Below are 13,607 nucleotides of genomic sequence, written 5' to 3' on the forward strand. Positions count from 1 at the left end.
CTCCTCAGTTCACCTCACCCTCTCCCCAGTTCATCTCACCCTCTCCTCAGTTCACCTCACCCTCTCCTCAGTTCACCTCACCCTCTCCCCAGTTCACCTCACCCTCTCCCCAGTTCACCTCACCCTCTCCCCAGTTCACCTCACCCTCTCCCCAGTTCACCTCACCCTCTCCCCAGTTCACCTCACCCTCTCCCCAGTTCACCTCACCCTCTCCCCAGTTCACCTCACCCTCTCCTCAGTTCACCTCACCCTCTCCTCAGTTCACCTCACCCTCTCCTCAGTTCACCTCACCCTCTCCCCAGTTCACCTCACCCTCTCCCCAGTTCACCTCACCCTCTCCCCAGTTCACCTCACCCTCTCCCCAGTTCACCTCACCCTCTCCCCAGTTCACCTCACCCTCTCCCCAGTTCATCTCACCCTCTCCTCAGTTCACCTCACCCTCTCCTCAGTTCACCTCACCCTCTCCTCAGTTCACCTCACCCTCTCCTCAGTTCATCTCACCCTCTCCCCAGTTCACCTCACCCTCTCCCCAGTTCCTTCACCCTCTCCCCAGTTCACCTCACCCTCTCCCCAGTTCACCTCACCTTCTCCCCAGTTCACCTCACCCTCTCCTCAGTTCATCTCACCCTCTCCTCAGTTCACCTCACCCTCTCCACAGTTCAACTCACCCTCTCCCCAGTTCACCTCACCCTCTCCTCAGTTCATCTCACCCTCTCCCCAGTTCACCTCACCCTCTCCCCAGTTCACCTCACCCTCTCCTCAGTTCACCTCACCCTCTCCCCAGTTCATCTCACCCTCTCCCCAGTTCACCTCACCCTCTCCTCAGTTCAACTCACCCTCTCCCCAGTTCACCTCACCCTCTCCACAGTTCACCTCACCCTCTCCTCAGTTCACCTCACCCTCTCCTCAGTTCACCTCACCCTCTCCTCAGTTCATCTCACCCTCTCCCCAGTTCATCTCACCCTCTCCCCAGTTCACCTCACCCTCTCCTCAGTTCACCTCACCTTCTCCTCAGTTCACTTCACCCTCTCCTCAGTTCACCTCACCCTCTCCTCAATTCACCTCACCCTCTCCTCAGTTCACCTCCTCTCCTCAGTTCACCTCACCCTCTCCTCAGTTCACTTCACCCTCTCCCCAGTTCACCTCACCCTCTCCTCAGTTCACCTCACCCTCTCCTCAGTTCACTTCACCCTCTCCCCAGTTCACCTCACCCTCTCCTCAGTTCACCTCACCCTCTCCTCAGTTCACCTCACCCTCTCCTCAGTTCACTTCACCCTCTCCCCAGTTCACCTCACCCTCTCCTCAGTTCACCTCACCCTCTCCTCAGTTCACTTCACCCTCTCCCCAGTTCACCTCACCCTCTCCTCAGTTCACCTCACCCTCTCCTCAGTTCACCTCACCCTCTCCTCAGTTCACCTCACCCTCTCCCCAGTTCACCTCACCCTCTCCTCAGTTCACTTCACCCTCTCCTCAGTTCATCTCACCCTCTCCTCAGTTCACCTCACCCTCTCCTCAGTTCACCTCACCCTCTCCTCAGTTCACCTCACCCTCTCCTCAGTTCACCTCACCCTCTCCCCAGTTCACCTCACCCTCTCCCCAGTTCACCTCACCCTCTCCCCAGTTCACCTCACCCTCTCCCCAGTTCACCTCACCCACTCCCCAGTTCACCTCACCCTCTCCTCAGTTCACCTCACCCTCTCCTCAGTTCACCTCACCCTCTCCTCAGTTCACCTCACCCTCTCCTCAGTTCACCTCACCCTCTCCTCAGTTCATCTCACCCTCTCCTCAGTTCACCTCACCCTCTCCCCAGTTCACCTCACCCTCTCCCCAGTTCACCTCACCCTCTCCTCAGTTCATCTCACCCTACTCCAGTTCACCTCACCCTCTCCTCAGTTCACCTCACCCTCTCCCCAGTTCACCTCACCCTCTCCCCAGTTCACCTCACCCTCTCCCCAGTTCACCTCACCCTCTCCTCAGTTCACCTCACCCTCTCCTCAGTTCACCTCACCCTCTCCTCAGTTCACCTCACCCTCTCCTCAGTTCACCTCACCCTCTCCTCAGTTCACCTCACCCTCTCCCCAGTTTACCTCACCCTCTCCCCAGTTCACCTCACCCTCTCCTCAGTTCACCTCACCCTCTCCTCAGTTCACCTCACCCTCTCCTCAGTTCACCTCACCCTCTCCTCAGTTCACCTCACCCTCTCCCCAGTTCACCTCACCCTCTCCTCAGTTCACCTCATTCTCCCCAGTTCACCTCACCCTCTCCCCAGTTCACCTCACCCTCTCCTCAGTTCACCTCATTCTCCCCAGTTCACCTCACCCTCTCCCCAGTTCACCTCACCCTCTCCTCAGTTCACCTCATTCTCCCCAGTTCACCTCACCCTCTCCTCAGTTCACCTCATTCTCCCCAGTTCACCTCACCCTCTCCCCAGTTCACCTCATTCTCCCCAGTTCACCTCACCCTCTCCTCAGTTCACCTCATTCTCCCCAGTTCACCTCACCCTCTCCCCAGTTCACCTCACCCTCTCCTCAGTTCACCTCATTCTCCCCAGTTCACCTCACCCTCTCCTCAGTTCACCTCATTCTCCCCAGTTCACCTCACCCTCTCCCCAGTTCACCTCACCCTCTCCTCAGTTCACCTCATTCTCCCCAGTTCACCTCACCCTCTCCTCAGTTCACCTCATTCTCCCCAGTTCACCTCACCCTCTCCTCAGTTCACCTCACCCTCTCCTCAGTTCACCTCATTCTCCCCAGTTCACCTCACCCTCTCCTCAGTTCACCTCATTCTCCCCAGTTCACCTCACCCTCTCCTCAGTTCACCTCATTCTCCCCAGTTCACCTCACCCTCTCCTCAGTTCACCTCATTCTCCCCAGTTCACCTCACCCTCTCCCCAGTTCACCTCATTCTCCCATTCCTTCTCAAGCAAAATGTAATCAGTAATAATGTAACTGACTTTTTAACTGTTATTTCCAAACTGTTCCAAATTGTATCTCACTCGGATAAAAAAAAAAGGGCGAGGGACAGGTCATGGTGAGGTACCTGTGATTTACCTGTGACCGTTTTCAAGAGCTCTCCTATCATCGCAGCCGGGCCTGAGGCAGGCCAGGCTTCCCTCTTCACCACCTAATCAACTAGGCTGTGTGCTAGCGGCCAACTGGCCCACATGGCCATCACAACACGGCTGATCCCGCACTTGCAGAAGAAAACTGATTAGCTTCTTAGAAACGCCTATCTTCGTTTCGGCAATATTTCTGACATCTGGTGGTAATATGTTGAGACTTGGACCATGCCGGTTGATATAATGTTCTCTAATTGTACCCATGGCTTCCCAACACTTCCCTCATCTTGGCAGAGTTTATTCTACACATTCGAGTAAGTTATAGCAATGTGCAGGTTAAAGACTCGTCTTTAATTATCTTTGATGTAAATATGACTACGAATCTCTCTACTTTACGCTATACAGAAAATAATTGTAGTGCTTTAATTTGTTCTCAGTAGTTATGTGGCAGGGCACTGTATGAGGGAGAGGCAGGTGGCAGGGTACTGTATGAGGGAGAGGCTGGTGGCAGGGCACTGTATGAGGGAGAGGCAAGTGGCAGAGCACTGTATGAGGGAGAGGCAGGTGGCAGGGCACTGTATGAGGGAGAGGCAGGTGGCAGGGCACTGTATGAGGGAGAGGCACATGGCAGAGCACTGTATGAGGGAGGGACAGGTGGCAGAGCACTGTATGAGGGAGAGGCAGGTGGCAGGGCACTGTATGAGGGAGAGGCAGGTGGCAGGGCACTGTATGAGGGAGAGGCAGGTGGCAGGGCACTGTATGAGGGAGAGGCAGGTGGCAGGGTACTGTATGAGGGAGAGGCAGGTGGCAGGGCACTGTATGAGGGAGAGGCAAGTGGCAGAGCACTGTATGAGGGAGAGGCAGGTGGCAGGGCACTGTATGAGGGAGAGGCAGGTGGCAGGGCACTGTATGAGGGAGAGGCAAGTGGCAGAGCACTGTATGAGGGAGAGGCAGGTGGCAGAGCACTGTATGAGGGAGAGGCAGGTGGCAGGGCACTGTATGAGGGAGAGGCAGGTGGCAGGGCACTGTATGAGGGAGAGGCAGGTGGCAGGGCACTGTATGAGGGAGAGGCAGGTGGCAGGGCACTGTATGAGGGAGAGGCAGGTGGCAGGGCACTGTATGAGGGAGAGGCAGGTGGCAGGGCACTGTATGTGGGAGGGGCAGGTGGCAGGGCACTGTATGAGGGAGAGGCAGGTGGCAGAGCACTGTATGAGGGAGAGGCAGGTGGCAGGGCACTGTATGAGCGAGAGGCAGGTGGCAGAGCACTATGAGGGAGGGGCAGGTGGCAGAGCACTGTATGAGGGAGGGGCAGGTGGCAGGGCACTGTATGAGCGAGAGGCGGATGGCAGGGCACTGTATGAGGGAGAGGCAGGTGGCAGGGCACTGTATGAGGGAGAGGCAGGTGGCAGGGCACTGTATGAGGGAGAGGCGGATGGCAGGGCACTGTATGAGGGAGAGGCAGGTGGCAGGGCACTGTATGAGGGAGAGGCGGATGGCAGGGCACTGTATGAGGGAGAGGCAGGTGGCAGAGCACTGTATGAGGGAGAGGCAGGTGGCAGGGCACTGTATGAGGGAGAGGCAGGTGGCAGAGCACTGTATGAGGGAGAGGCAGGTGGCAGGGCACTGTATGAGCGAGAGGCAGGTGGCAGAGCACTATGAGGGAGGGGCAGGTGGCAGGGCACTGTATGAGGGAGGGACAGGTGGCAGAGCACTGTATGAGGGAGAGGCAGGTGGCAGGGCACTGTATGATGGAGAGGCAGGTGGCAGGGCACTGTATGAGGGAGAGGCAGGTGGCAGGGCACTGTATGAGGGAGAGGCAGGTGGCAGGGCACTGTATGAGGGAGAGGCAAGTGGCAGAGCACTGTATGAGGGAGGGACAGGTGGCAGGGCACTGTATGAGGGAGAGGCAGGTGGCAGGGTACTGTATGAGGGAGAGGCAGGTGGCAGGGCACTGTATGAGGGAGAGGCAAGTGGCAGAGCACTGTATGAGGGAGAGGCAGGTGGCAGGGCACTGTATGAGGGAGAGGCAGGTGGCAGGGCACTGTATGAGGGAGAGGCAAATGGCAGAGCACTGTATGAGGGAGGGACAGGTGGCAGAGCACTGTATGAGGGAGAGGCAGGTGGCAGGGCACTGTATGAGGGAGAGGCAGGTGGCAGGGCACTGTATGAGGGAGAGGCAGGTGGCAGGGCACTGTATGAGGGAGAGGCAGGTGGCAGGGTACTGTATGAGGGAGAGGCAGGTGGCAGGGCACTGTATGAGGGAGAGGCAAGTGGCAGAGCACTGTATGAGGGAGAGGCAGGTGGCAGGGCACTGTATGAGGGAGAGGCAGGTGGCAGGGCACTGTATGAGGGAGAGGCAAGTGGCAGAGCACTGTATGAGGGAGAGGCAGGTGGCAGAGCACTGTATGAGGGAGAGGCAGGTGGCAGGGCACTGTATGAGGGAGAGGCAGGTGGCAGGGCACTGTATGAGGGAGAGGCAGGTGGCAGGGCACTGTATGAGGGAGAGGCAGGTGGCAGGGCACTGTATGAGGGAGAGGCAGGTGGCAGGGCACTGTATGAGGGAGAGGCAGGTGGCAGGGCACTGTATGTGGGAGGGGCAGGTGGCAGGGCACTGTATGAGGGAGAGGCAGGTGGCAGAGCACTGTATGAGGGAGAGGCAGGTGGCAGGGCACTGTATGAGCGAGAGGCAGGTGGCAGAGCACTATGAGGGAGGGGCAGGTGGCAGAGCACTGTATGAGGGAGGGGCAGGTGGCAGGGCACTGTATGAGCGAGAGGCGGATGGCAGGGCACTGTATGAGGGAGAGGCAGGTGGCAGGGCACTGTATGAGGGAGAGGCAGGTGGCAGGGCACTGTATGAGGGAGAGGCGGATGGCAGGGCACTGTATGAGGGAGAGGCAGGTGGCAGGGCACTGTATGAGGGAGAGGCGGATGGCAGGGCACTGTATGAGGGAGAGGCAGGTGGCAGAGCACTGTATGAGGGAGAGGCAGGTGGCAGGGCACTGTATGAGGGAGAGGCAGGTGGCAGAGCACTGTATGAGGGAGAGGCAGGTGGCAGGGCACTGTATGAGCGAGAGGCAGGTGGCAGAGCACTATGAGGGAGGGGCAGGTGGCAGGGCACTGTATGAGGGAGGGACAGGTGGCAGAGCACTGTATGAGGGAGAGGCAGGTGGCAGGGCACTGTATGATGGAGAGGCAGGTGGCAGGGCACTGTATGAGGGAGAGGCAGGTGGCAGGGCACTGTATGAGGGAGAGGCAGGTGGCAGGGCACTGTATGAGGGAGAGGCAAGTGGCAGAGCACTGTATGAGGGAGGGACAGGTGGCAGGGCACTGTATGAGGGAGAGGCAGGTGGCAGGGCACTGTATGAGGGAGAGGCAGGTGGCAGGGCACTGTATGAGGGAGGCAGGTGGCAGGGCACTGTATGAGGGAGAGGCAGGTGGCAGGGCACTGTATGAGGGAGAGGCAGGTGGCAGGGCACTGTATGAGGGAGAGGCAAGTGGCAGAGCACTGTATGAGGGAGAGGCAGGTGGCAGGGCACTGTATGAGGGAGAGGCAGGTGGCAGGGCACTGTATGAGGGAGAGGCAAGTGGCAGAGCACTGTATGAGGGAGGGACAGGTGGCAGGGCACTATATGAGGGAGAGGCAGGTGGCAGGGCACTGTATAAGGGAGAGGCAGGTGGCAGGGCACTGTATGAGGGAGAGGCAGGTGGCAGGGCACTGTATGAGGGAGAGGCAGGTGGCAGGGTACTGTATGAGGGAGAGGCAGGTGGCAGGGCACTGTATGAGGGAGAGGCAAGTGGCAGAGCACTGTATGAGGGAGAGGCAGGTGGCAGGGCACTGTATGAGGGAGAGGCAGGTGGCAGGGCACTGTATGAGGGAGAGGCAAGTGGCAGAGCACTGTATGAGGGAGGGACAGGTGGCAGGGCACTGTATGAGGGAGAGGCAGGTGGCAGGGCACTGTATGAGGGAGAGGCAGGTGGCAGGGCACTGTATGAGGGAGAGGCAGGTGGCAGGGCACTGTATGAGGGAGAGGCAGGTGGCAGGGCACTGTATGAGGGAGAGGCAGGTGGCAGGGCACTGTATGTGGGAGGGGCAGGTGGCAGGGCACTGTATGAAGGAGAGGCAGGTGGCAGAGCACTGTATGAGGGAGAGGCAGGTGGCAGAGCACTATGAGGGAGGGGCAGGTGGCAGAGCACTGTATGAGGGAGGGGCAGGTGGCAGGGCACTGTATGAGCGAGAGGCGGATGGCAGGGCACTGTATGAGGGAGAGGCAGGTGGCAGGGCACTGTATGAGGGAGAGGCAGGTGGCAGGGCACTGTATGAGGGAGAGGCGGATGGCAGGGCACTGTATGAGGGAGAGGTAGGTGGCAGGGCACTGTATGAGGGAGAGGCGGATGGCAGGGCACTGTATGAGGGAGAGGCAGGTGGCAGAGCACTGTATGAGGGAGAGGCAGGTGGCAGGGCACTGTATGAGGGAGAGGCAGGTGGCAGAGCACTGTATGAGGGAGAGGCAGGTGGCAGGGCAATGTATGAGCGAGAGGCAGGTGGCAGAGCACTATGAGGGAGGGGCAGGTGGCAGGGCACTGTATGAGGGAGAGGCAGGTGGCAGAGCACTGTATGAGGGGCAGGTGGCAGGGCACTGTATGAGGGAGAGGCAGGTGGCAGGGCACTGTATGAGGGAGAGGCAGGTGGCAGAGCACTGTATGAGGGAGGGGGAGGTGGCAGAGCACTGTATGAGCGAGAGGCAGGTGGCAGAGCACTGTATGAGGGAGGGGCAGGTGGCAGGGCAATGTATGAGGGAGAGGCAGATGGCAGAGCACCGTATGAGGGAGGGGCAGGTGGCAGGGCACTGTATGAGGGAGAGGCAGGTGGCAGGGCACTGTATGAGGGAGAGGCAGGTGGCAGAGCACTGTATGAGGGAGAGGCAGGTGGCAGGGCACTGTATGAGGGAGAGGCAGGTGGCAGAGCACTGTATGAGGGAGAGGCAGGTGGCAGGGCACTGTATGAGGGAGAGGCAGGTGGCAGAGCACTGTATGAGGGAGAGGCAGGTGGCAGAGCACTGTATGAGGGAGGGGGAGGTGGCAGGGCACTGTATGAGGGAGAGGCAGGTGGCAGAGCACTGTATAAGGGAGGGGCAGGTGGCAGGGCACTGTATGAGGGAGAGGCAAGTGGCAGGGCACTGTACGAGGGAGAGGCAGGTGGCAGAGCACTGTATGAGAGAGGGGCAGGTGGCAGGGCACTGCATGAGGGAGAGGCAAGTGGCAGGGCACTGTATAGGAGAGAGACAGGTGGCACAGCACTGTATGAGGGAGAAGCAGGTGGCAGAGCACTGTATGAGGGAGGGGCAGGTGGCAGGGCACTGTATGAGGGAGAGGCAAGTGGCAGGGCACTGTATGAGGGAGAGGCAGGTGGCAGGGCACTGTATGAGGGAGGAGCAGGTGGCAGGGCACTGTATGAGGGAGAGGCAGGTGGCAGAGCACTGTATGAGGGAGGGCAGGTGGCAGGGCACTGTATGAGGGAGGGGCAGGTGGCAGAGCACTGTATGAGGGAGAGGCAAGTGGCAAGGCACTGTATGAGGGAGAGGCAGGTGGCAGGGCATTGTGTGAGGGAGAGGCAGGTGGCAGTGCACTGTATGAGGGAGGCACAGGTGGCAGGGCACTGTATGAGGGAGGGGCAGGTGGCAGGGCACTGTATGGGGGAGAGGCAGGTGGCAGGGCACTGTATGAGGGAGAGGCAGGTGGCAGGGCACTGTATGAGGGAGAGGCAGGTGGCAGGGCACTGTATGAGGGAGAAGCAGGTGGCAGGGCTCTGTATGAGGGAGGGGAAGGCGGAAGGTACTGTATGAGGAAGGGGCAGGTGGCAGGGCACTGTATGAGGGAGAGACAGGTGGCAGGGCACTGTGTGAGGGAGAGTGAGGTGGCAGGGCACTGCATGAGGGAGGGACAGGTGGCAGGGCACTGTGTGAGGGAGAGGCAGGTGGCAGTGCACTGTATGAGGGAGAAACTGGTGGCAGGGCACTGTATGAGGGAGAAGCAGGTGGCAGGGCACTGCGTGAGGGAGGGACAGGTGGCAGGGCACTTTATGAGGGAGGCGCAGGTGGCAGTGCACTGTATGAGGGAGGGGAAGTTGGAAGGCACTGTATGAGGGAGGGGCAGGTGGCAAGGCACTGTTTGATGGAGGGACAGGTGGCAGGGTATATGAAAAACAATTGCTTTTCCACATGACTTTCATGATGGGAACAAAGAATAATAATGTTCCCCAGTTATATTCCATAACACAGGATTGTTTTTTGAAAGTCGTTGTAATGAAGCCTGACAATTTGATGTAGGAGGCTTCAGTAGGGCAAATGAGGATTCCTTAAAGTATTTCATTACGGGTTCATTAGCTATAAAAGTTGTTAAGATTTCGTTCCTTCTAGAAGTCACCTACGTAGGCGCTGTCATATCTGGAGATGGCCCGTCAGACATGATAAGTGGGAATTATTTGGATATTTTCAGAAGTATTGAAAAAGTGTGTAAATATACAGTGGATGAAGGACCAGAGAACAAGGGATACGGGTGAATGAGGAAGGTCTAGGGCAAGCAAAACAAAATATAAAGGGGAAGGGAAGAGTCAAGAAATGATGAAAAGGGAGCATGGAACAGCAAGATGACATAATACTCACAGTATTTCGAGAAGTGCGAGGCCCCTGAAAGCCTGCTCGTCGATGCAGGTGATCTGGTTCTCGTCCAGCTGCCTGTAATAACACAAAACATCACACACGAATTAATTACACACATTCTAAGGTATACAGCCTTGGTAACAAACACAGTTTTGTATACAATACAGGAACATGTAACACCATCGCTGCTAATACCATTCTCCCTATTTTTGTTAACTGGATATCTTGTTTACTCTCATGTATGAATAATACTGGGTGACCTACTCAATATGGTCTGAGAATAAAAATCTTTGTTACTGCCGTTGTTTTCCCTTCTCCCTATGGTTCCAGACTTACGGGACACTCACAGTTGTAGAATAAGACATGTGTAGCGATGGACTCAACGCTGTGTTCCCATACACTTGTAGTATACTAAGTCTTACTTGTCAACACTCCCTTAAGTCGCTCTGAAGCCTAACACTCACAATTGTAATACTTTTATAATCACGGGAAAACGTTAAACTCTTAGGGGTTATACAGTGTCTGGGGAATGGGATATAATCAGATTTGCTGAAAGGAAGAGGTTACATTCAATTTCTTCCATACCATTTTTCACCTACCTGGAGTCTACCAGGAGAGTGTTCCGAGGGTTAACGGAGTTTGGTCCCAGACAGACCAGGCTTCTCGGTGGATAGCCTAATCAACCAGGCTAAAAGTGCTAGACGCACGAAATCCAACATGAGCACCACAGCCCAACTGATCAAGCACTAACCATAGAAACTTGCTTGAAGACAGCCATGGGTTTGATGGTAATCCTCCATATGTATGATGGGAAGACGTTGAAAAGGCTTGATTCCTTCATACCTATGTTTTATCAAGTTTACACACTAATTTTCATTGGGGGTATTTTGCACCATTTGCCAAGCCTCTTAATTACTTACGGAATGTTTGAGTGTGCAGATTTGGGACCTATCCTGCTAGAGTTTTTCCAGGTGTAGACTGCAATGTGTGTATCTCTCTCGCCTACGTTCCAAGGAGTACAGATCGAGGGACTCAAAACGCTAATTTAGGTGCGTGACTGAATCTATACGAGCAATGAAGGGTCTCTGCACATTCTCCTCGAGTTTTCAATTTCGCAAATCTTGAATGGAGCTGTTAGAATACATCAGTACTCGAGCCTAGAGAGAACACGATACATAAAAGACTATTATTATTGGTTTGGCATCCCTTGTTTTGAAGATTCTAGTTATTAAGTCTATTATTTCCCTTGTGGTTGTGATAGTGACACTGTTTTAATCCTTGAAGATGAGATATTCTGACATGATCACTTCAAGGTCTCCCACATTAGCCTTACGCTCTAATGAGTGAATTCAAGCTTGTTTTATACTCCGTTCAAATCTTTATCTCCTCAGTCTTTCCATAACCGGAGTAGCAGAAACTAATTCTCATTAAACATCACATTGTGAGTGGCCTACTGACTGTTTATATCAGCTTGAAGGGTTGCTGTATCCTCAATGGATGCCACTCGTATACAGATTCTAGTATCGTCTGCAAAGGATGATAGGGCACTATGACTTATGCCTGTCTATGTCGAATATGAGACACAGAACAGGGGCCAGTATTATGCTTTGGGGAAAAGAGCTTTTCACTACGGCAGCCTTCGATTTCACCCTGTTCACCATTACACTTTGGAGTCTATTCGTCAGAAAATTATGTATATATATAAACCATACCCCCGGCCGGGATTGAACCCGCGGTCATAGAGTTTCAAAACTCCAGCCCGTCGCGTTAGCCACTAGACCAGCTAGCCACAATAAGATTCATCCAACTAGGTATATTTCTACACCATAGGAAAGTTAGCACAGGCACCTCTGTGACCACAAATGCAAGTTTTTACAGACGAATCTCCAGCTAGCGTGGCCGTGACGAACTCTAGCTCAAGTCCCTTCACTGCCGTCAACATGACTCAAGAAATCGTAATGACACGATTGCAAATAAACCATACCCCCGGCCGGGATTGAACCCGCGGTCAGTGAGTTTCAAAACTCCAGCCCGTCGCGTTAGCCACTAGACCAGCTAGCCACAATAAGATTCATCCAACTAGGTATATTTCTACACCATAGTGGCTAACGCGACGGGCTGGAGTTTTGAGACTCTGACCGCGGGTTCAATCCCGGCCGGGGGTATGGTTTATTTGCAATCGTGTCATTACGATTTATTGAGTTATGTATATATATATATATATATATATATATATATATATATATATATATATATATATATATATATATATATATATATATATATATATATAAATTGAAAGAATTAAGAGTAAGACAGAGAATAGGATAGCAGATGAACAAGGAGGCTTTAGGAAAGGTAGGGGGTGTGTGGACCAGGTGTTTACAGTGAAACATATAAGTGAACAGTATTTAGATAAGGCAAAAGAAGTCTTTGTGGCATTTATGGATTTGGAAAAGGCGTATGACAGGGTGGATAGGGGGGCAATGTGGCAGATGTTGCAAGTGTATGGTGTAGGAGGTAGGTTACTGAAAGCAGTGAAGAGTTTTTACGAGGATAGTGAGGCTCAAGTTAGAGTATGTAGGAAAGAGGGAAATTTTTTCCCAGTAAAAGTAGGCCTTAGACAAGGATGTGTGATGTCACCGTGGTTGTTTAATATATTTATAGATGGGGTTGTAAGAGAAGTAAATGCGAGGGTCTTGGCAAGAGGCGTGGAGTTAAAAGATAAAGAATCACACACAAAGTGGGAGTTGTCACAGCTGCTCTTTGCTGATGACACTGTGCTCTTGGGAGATTCTGAAGAGAAGTTGCAGAGATTGGTGGATGAATTTGGTAGGGTGTGCAAAAGAAGAAAATTAAAGGTGAATACAGGAAAGAGTAAGGTTATGAGGATAACAAAAAGATTAGGTGATGAAAGATTGAATATCAGATTGGAGAGAGAGAGTATGGAGGAGGTGAACGTATTCAGATATTTGGGAGTGGACGTATCAGCGGATGGGTCTATGAAAGATGAGGTGAATCATAGAATTGATGAGGGAAAAAGAGTGAGTGGTGCACTTAGGAGTCTGTGGAGACAAAGAACTTTGTCCTTGGAGGCAAAGAGGGGAATGTATGAGAGTATAGTTTTACCAACGCTCTTATATGGGTGTGAAGCGTGGGTGATGAATGTTGCAGCGAGGAGAAGGCTGGAGGCAGTGGAGATGTCATGTCTGAGGGCAATGTGTGGTGTGAATATAATGCAGAGAATTCGTAGTCTGGAAGTTAGGAGGAGGTGCGGGATTACCAAAACTGTTGTCCAGAGGGCTGAGGAAGGGTTGTTGAGGTGGTTCGGACATGTAGAGAGAATGGGGCGAAACAGAATGACTTCAAGAGTGTATCAGTCTGTAGTGGAAGGAAGGCGGGGTAGGGGTCGGCCTAGGAAAGGTTGAAGGGAGGGGGTAAAGGAGGTTTTGTGTGCGAGGGGCTTGGACTTCCAGCAGGCGTGCGTGAGCGTGTTTGATAGGAGTGAATGGAGACAAATGGTTTTTAATACTTGACGTGCTGTTGGAGTGTGAGCAAAGTAACATTTATGAAGGGATTCAGGGAAACCGGCAGGCCGGACTTGAGTCCTGGAGATGGGAAGTACAGTGCCTGCACTCTGAAGGAGGGGTGTTAATGTTGCAGTTTAAAAACTGTAGTGTAAAGCACCCTTCTGGCAAGACAGTGATGGAGTGAATGATGGTGAAAGTTTTTCTTTTTCGGGCCACCCTGCCTTGGTGGGAATCGGCCAGTGTGATAATAATATATATATATATATATATATATATATATATATATATATATATATATATATATATATATATATATATATATAATTTGGTACAAAATTAATTTTTACATTAACATAAATG

At 53.6% G+C, this 13,607-nt stretch overlaps 1 protein-coding gene across 1 annotated transcript in view; it reads right to left on the minus strand.

Moving 5' to 3' along the window:
* The window catches only part of LOC128696874 (protein slit), a gene marked incomplete in the record, with an annotated part of 659,908 nt that overhangs the window by 322,429 nt on the left and 323,872 nt on the right, over positions 1-13,607 (minus strand). Inside the window, 1 exon segment of the mRNA XM_070096038.1 lies at positions 9,721-9,792. Within this exon segment, the coding sequence (XP_069952139.1) occupies positions 9,721-9,792 (72 nt within the window).

This window comes from Cherax quadricarinatus, chromosome 52 (genome assembly GCF_038502225.1).
Source record: "Cherax quadricarinatus isolate ZL_2023a chromosome 52, ASM3850222v1, whole genome shotgun sequence".
Classification (NCBI taxonomy): domain Eukaryota; kingdom Metazoa; phylum Arthropoda; class Malacostraca; order Decapoda; family Parastacidae; genus Cherax; species Cherax quadricarinatus.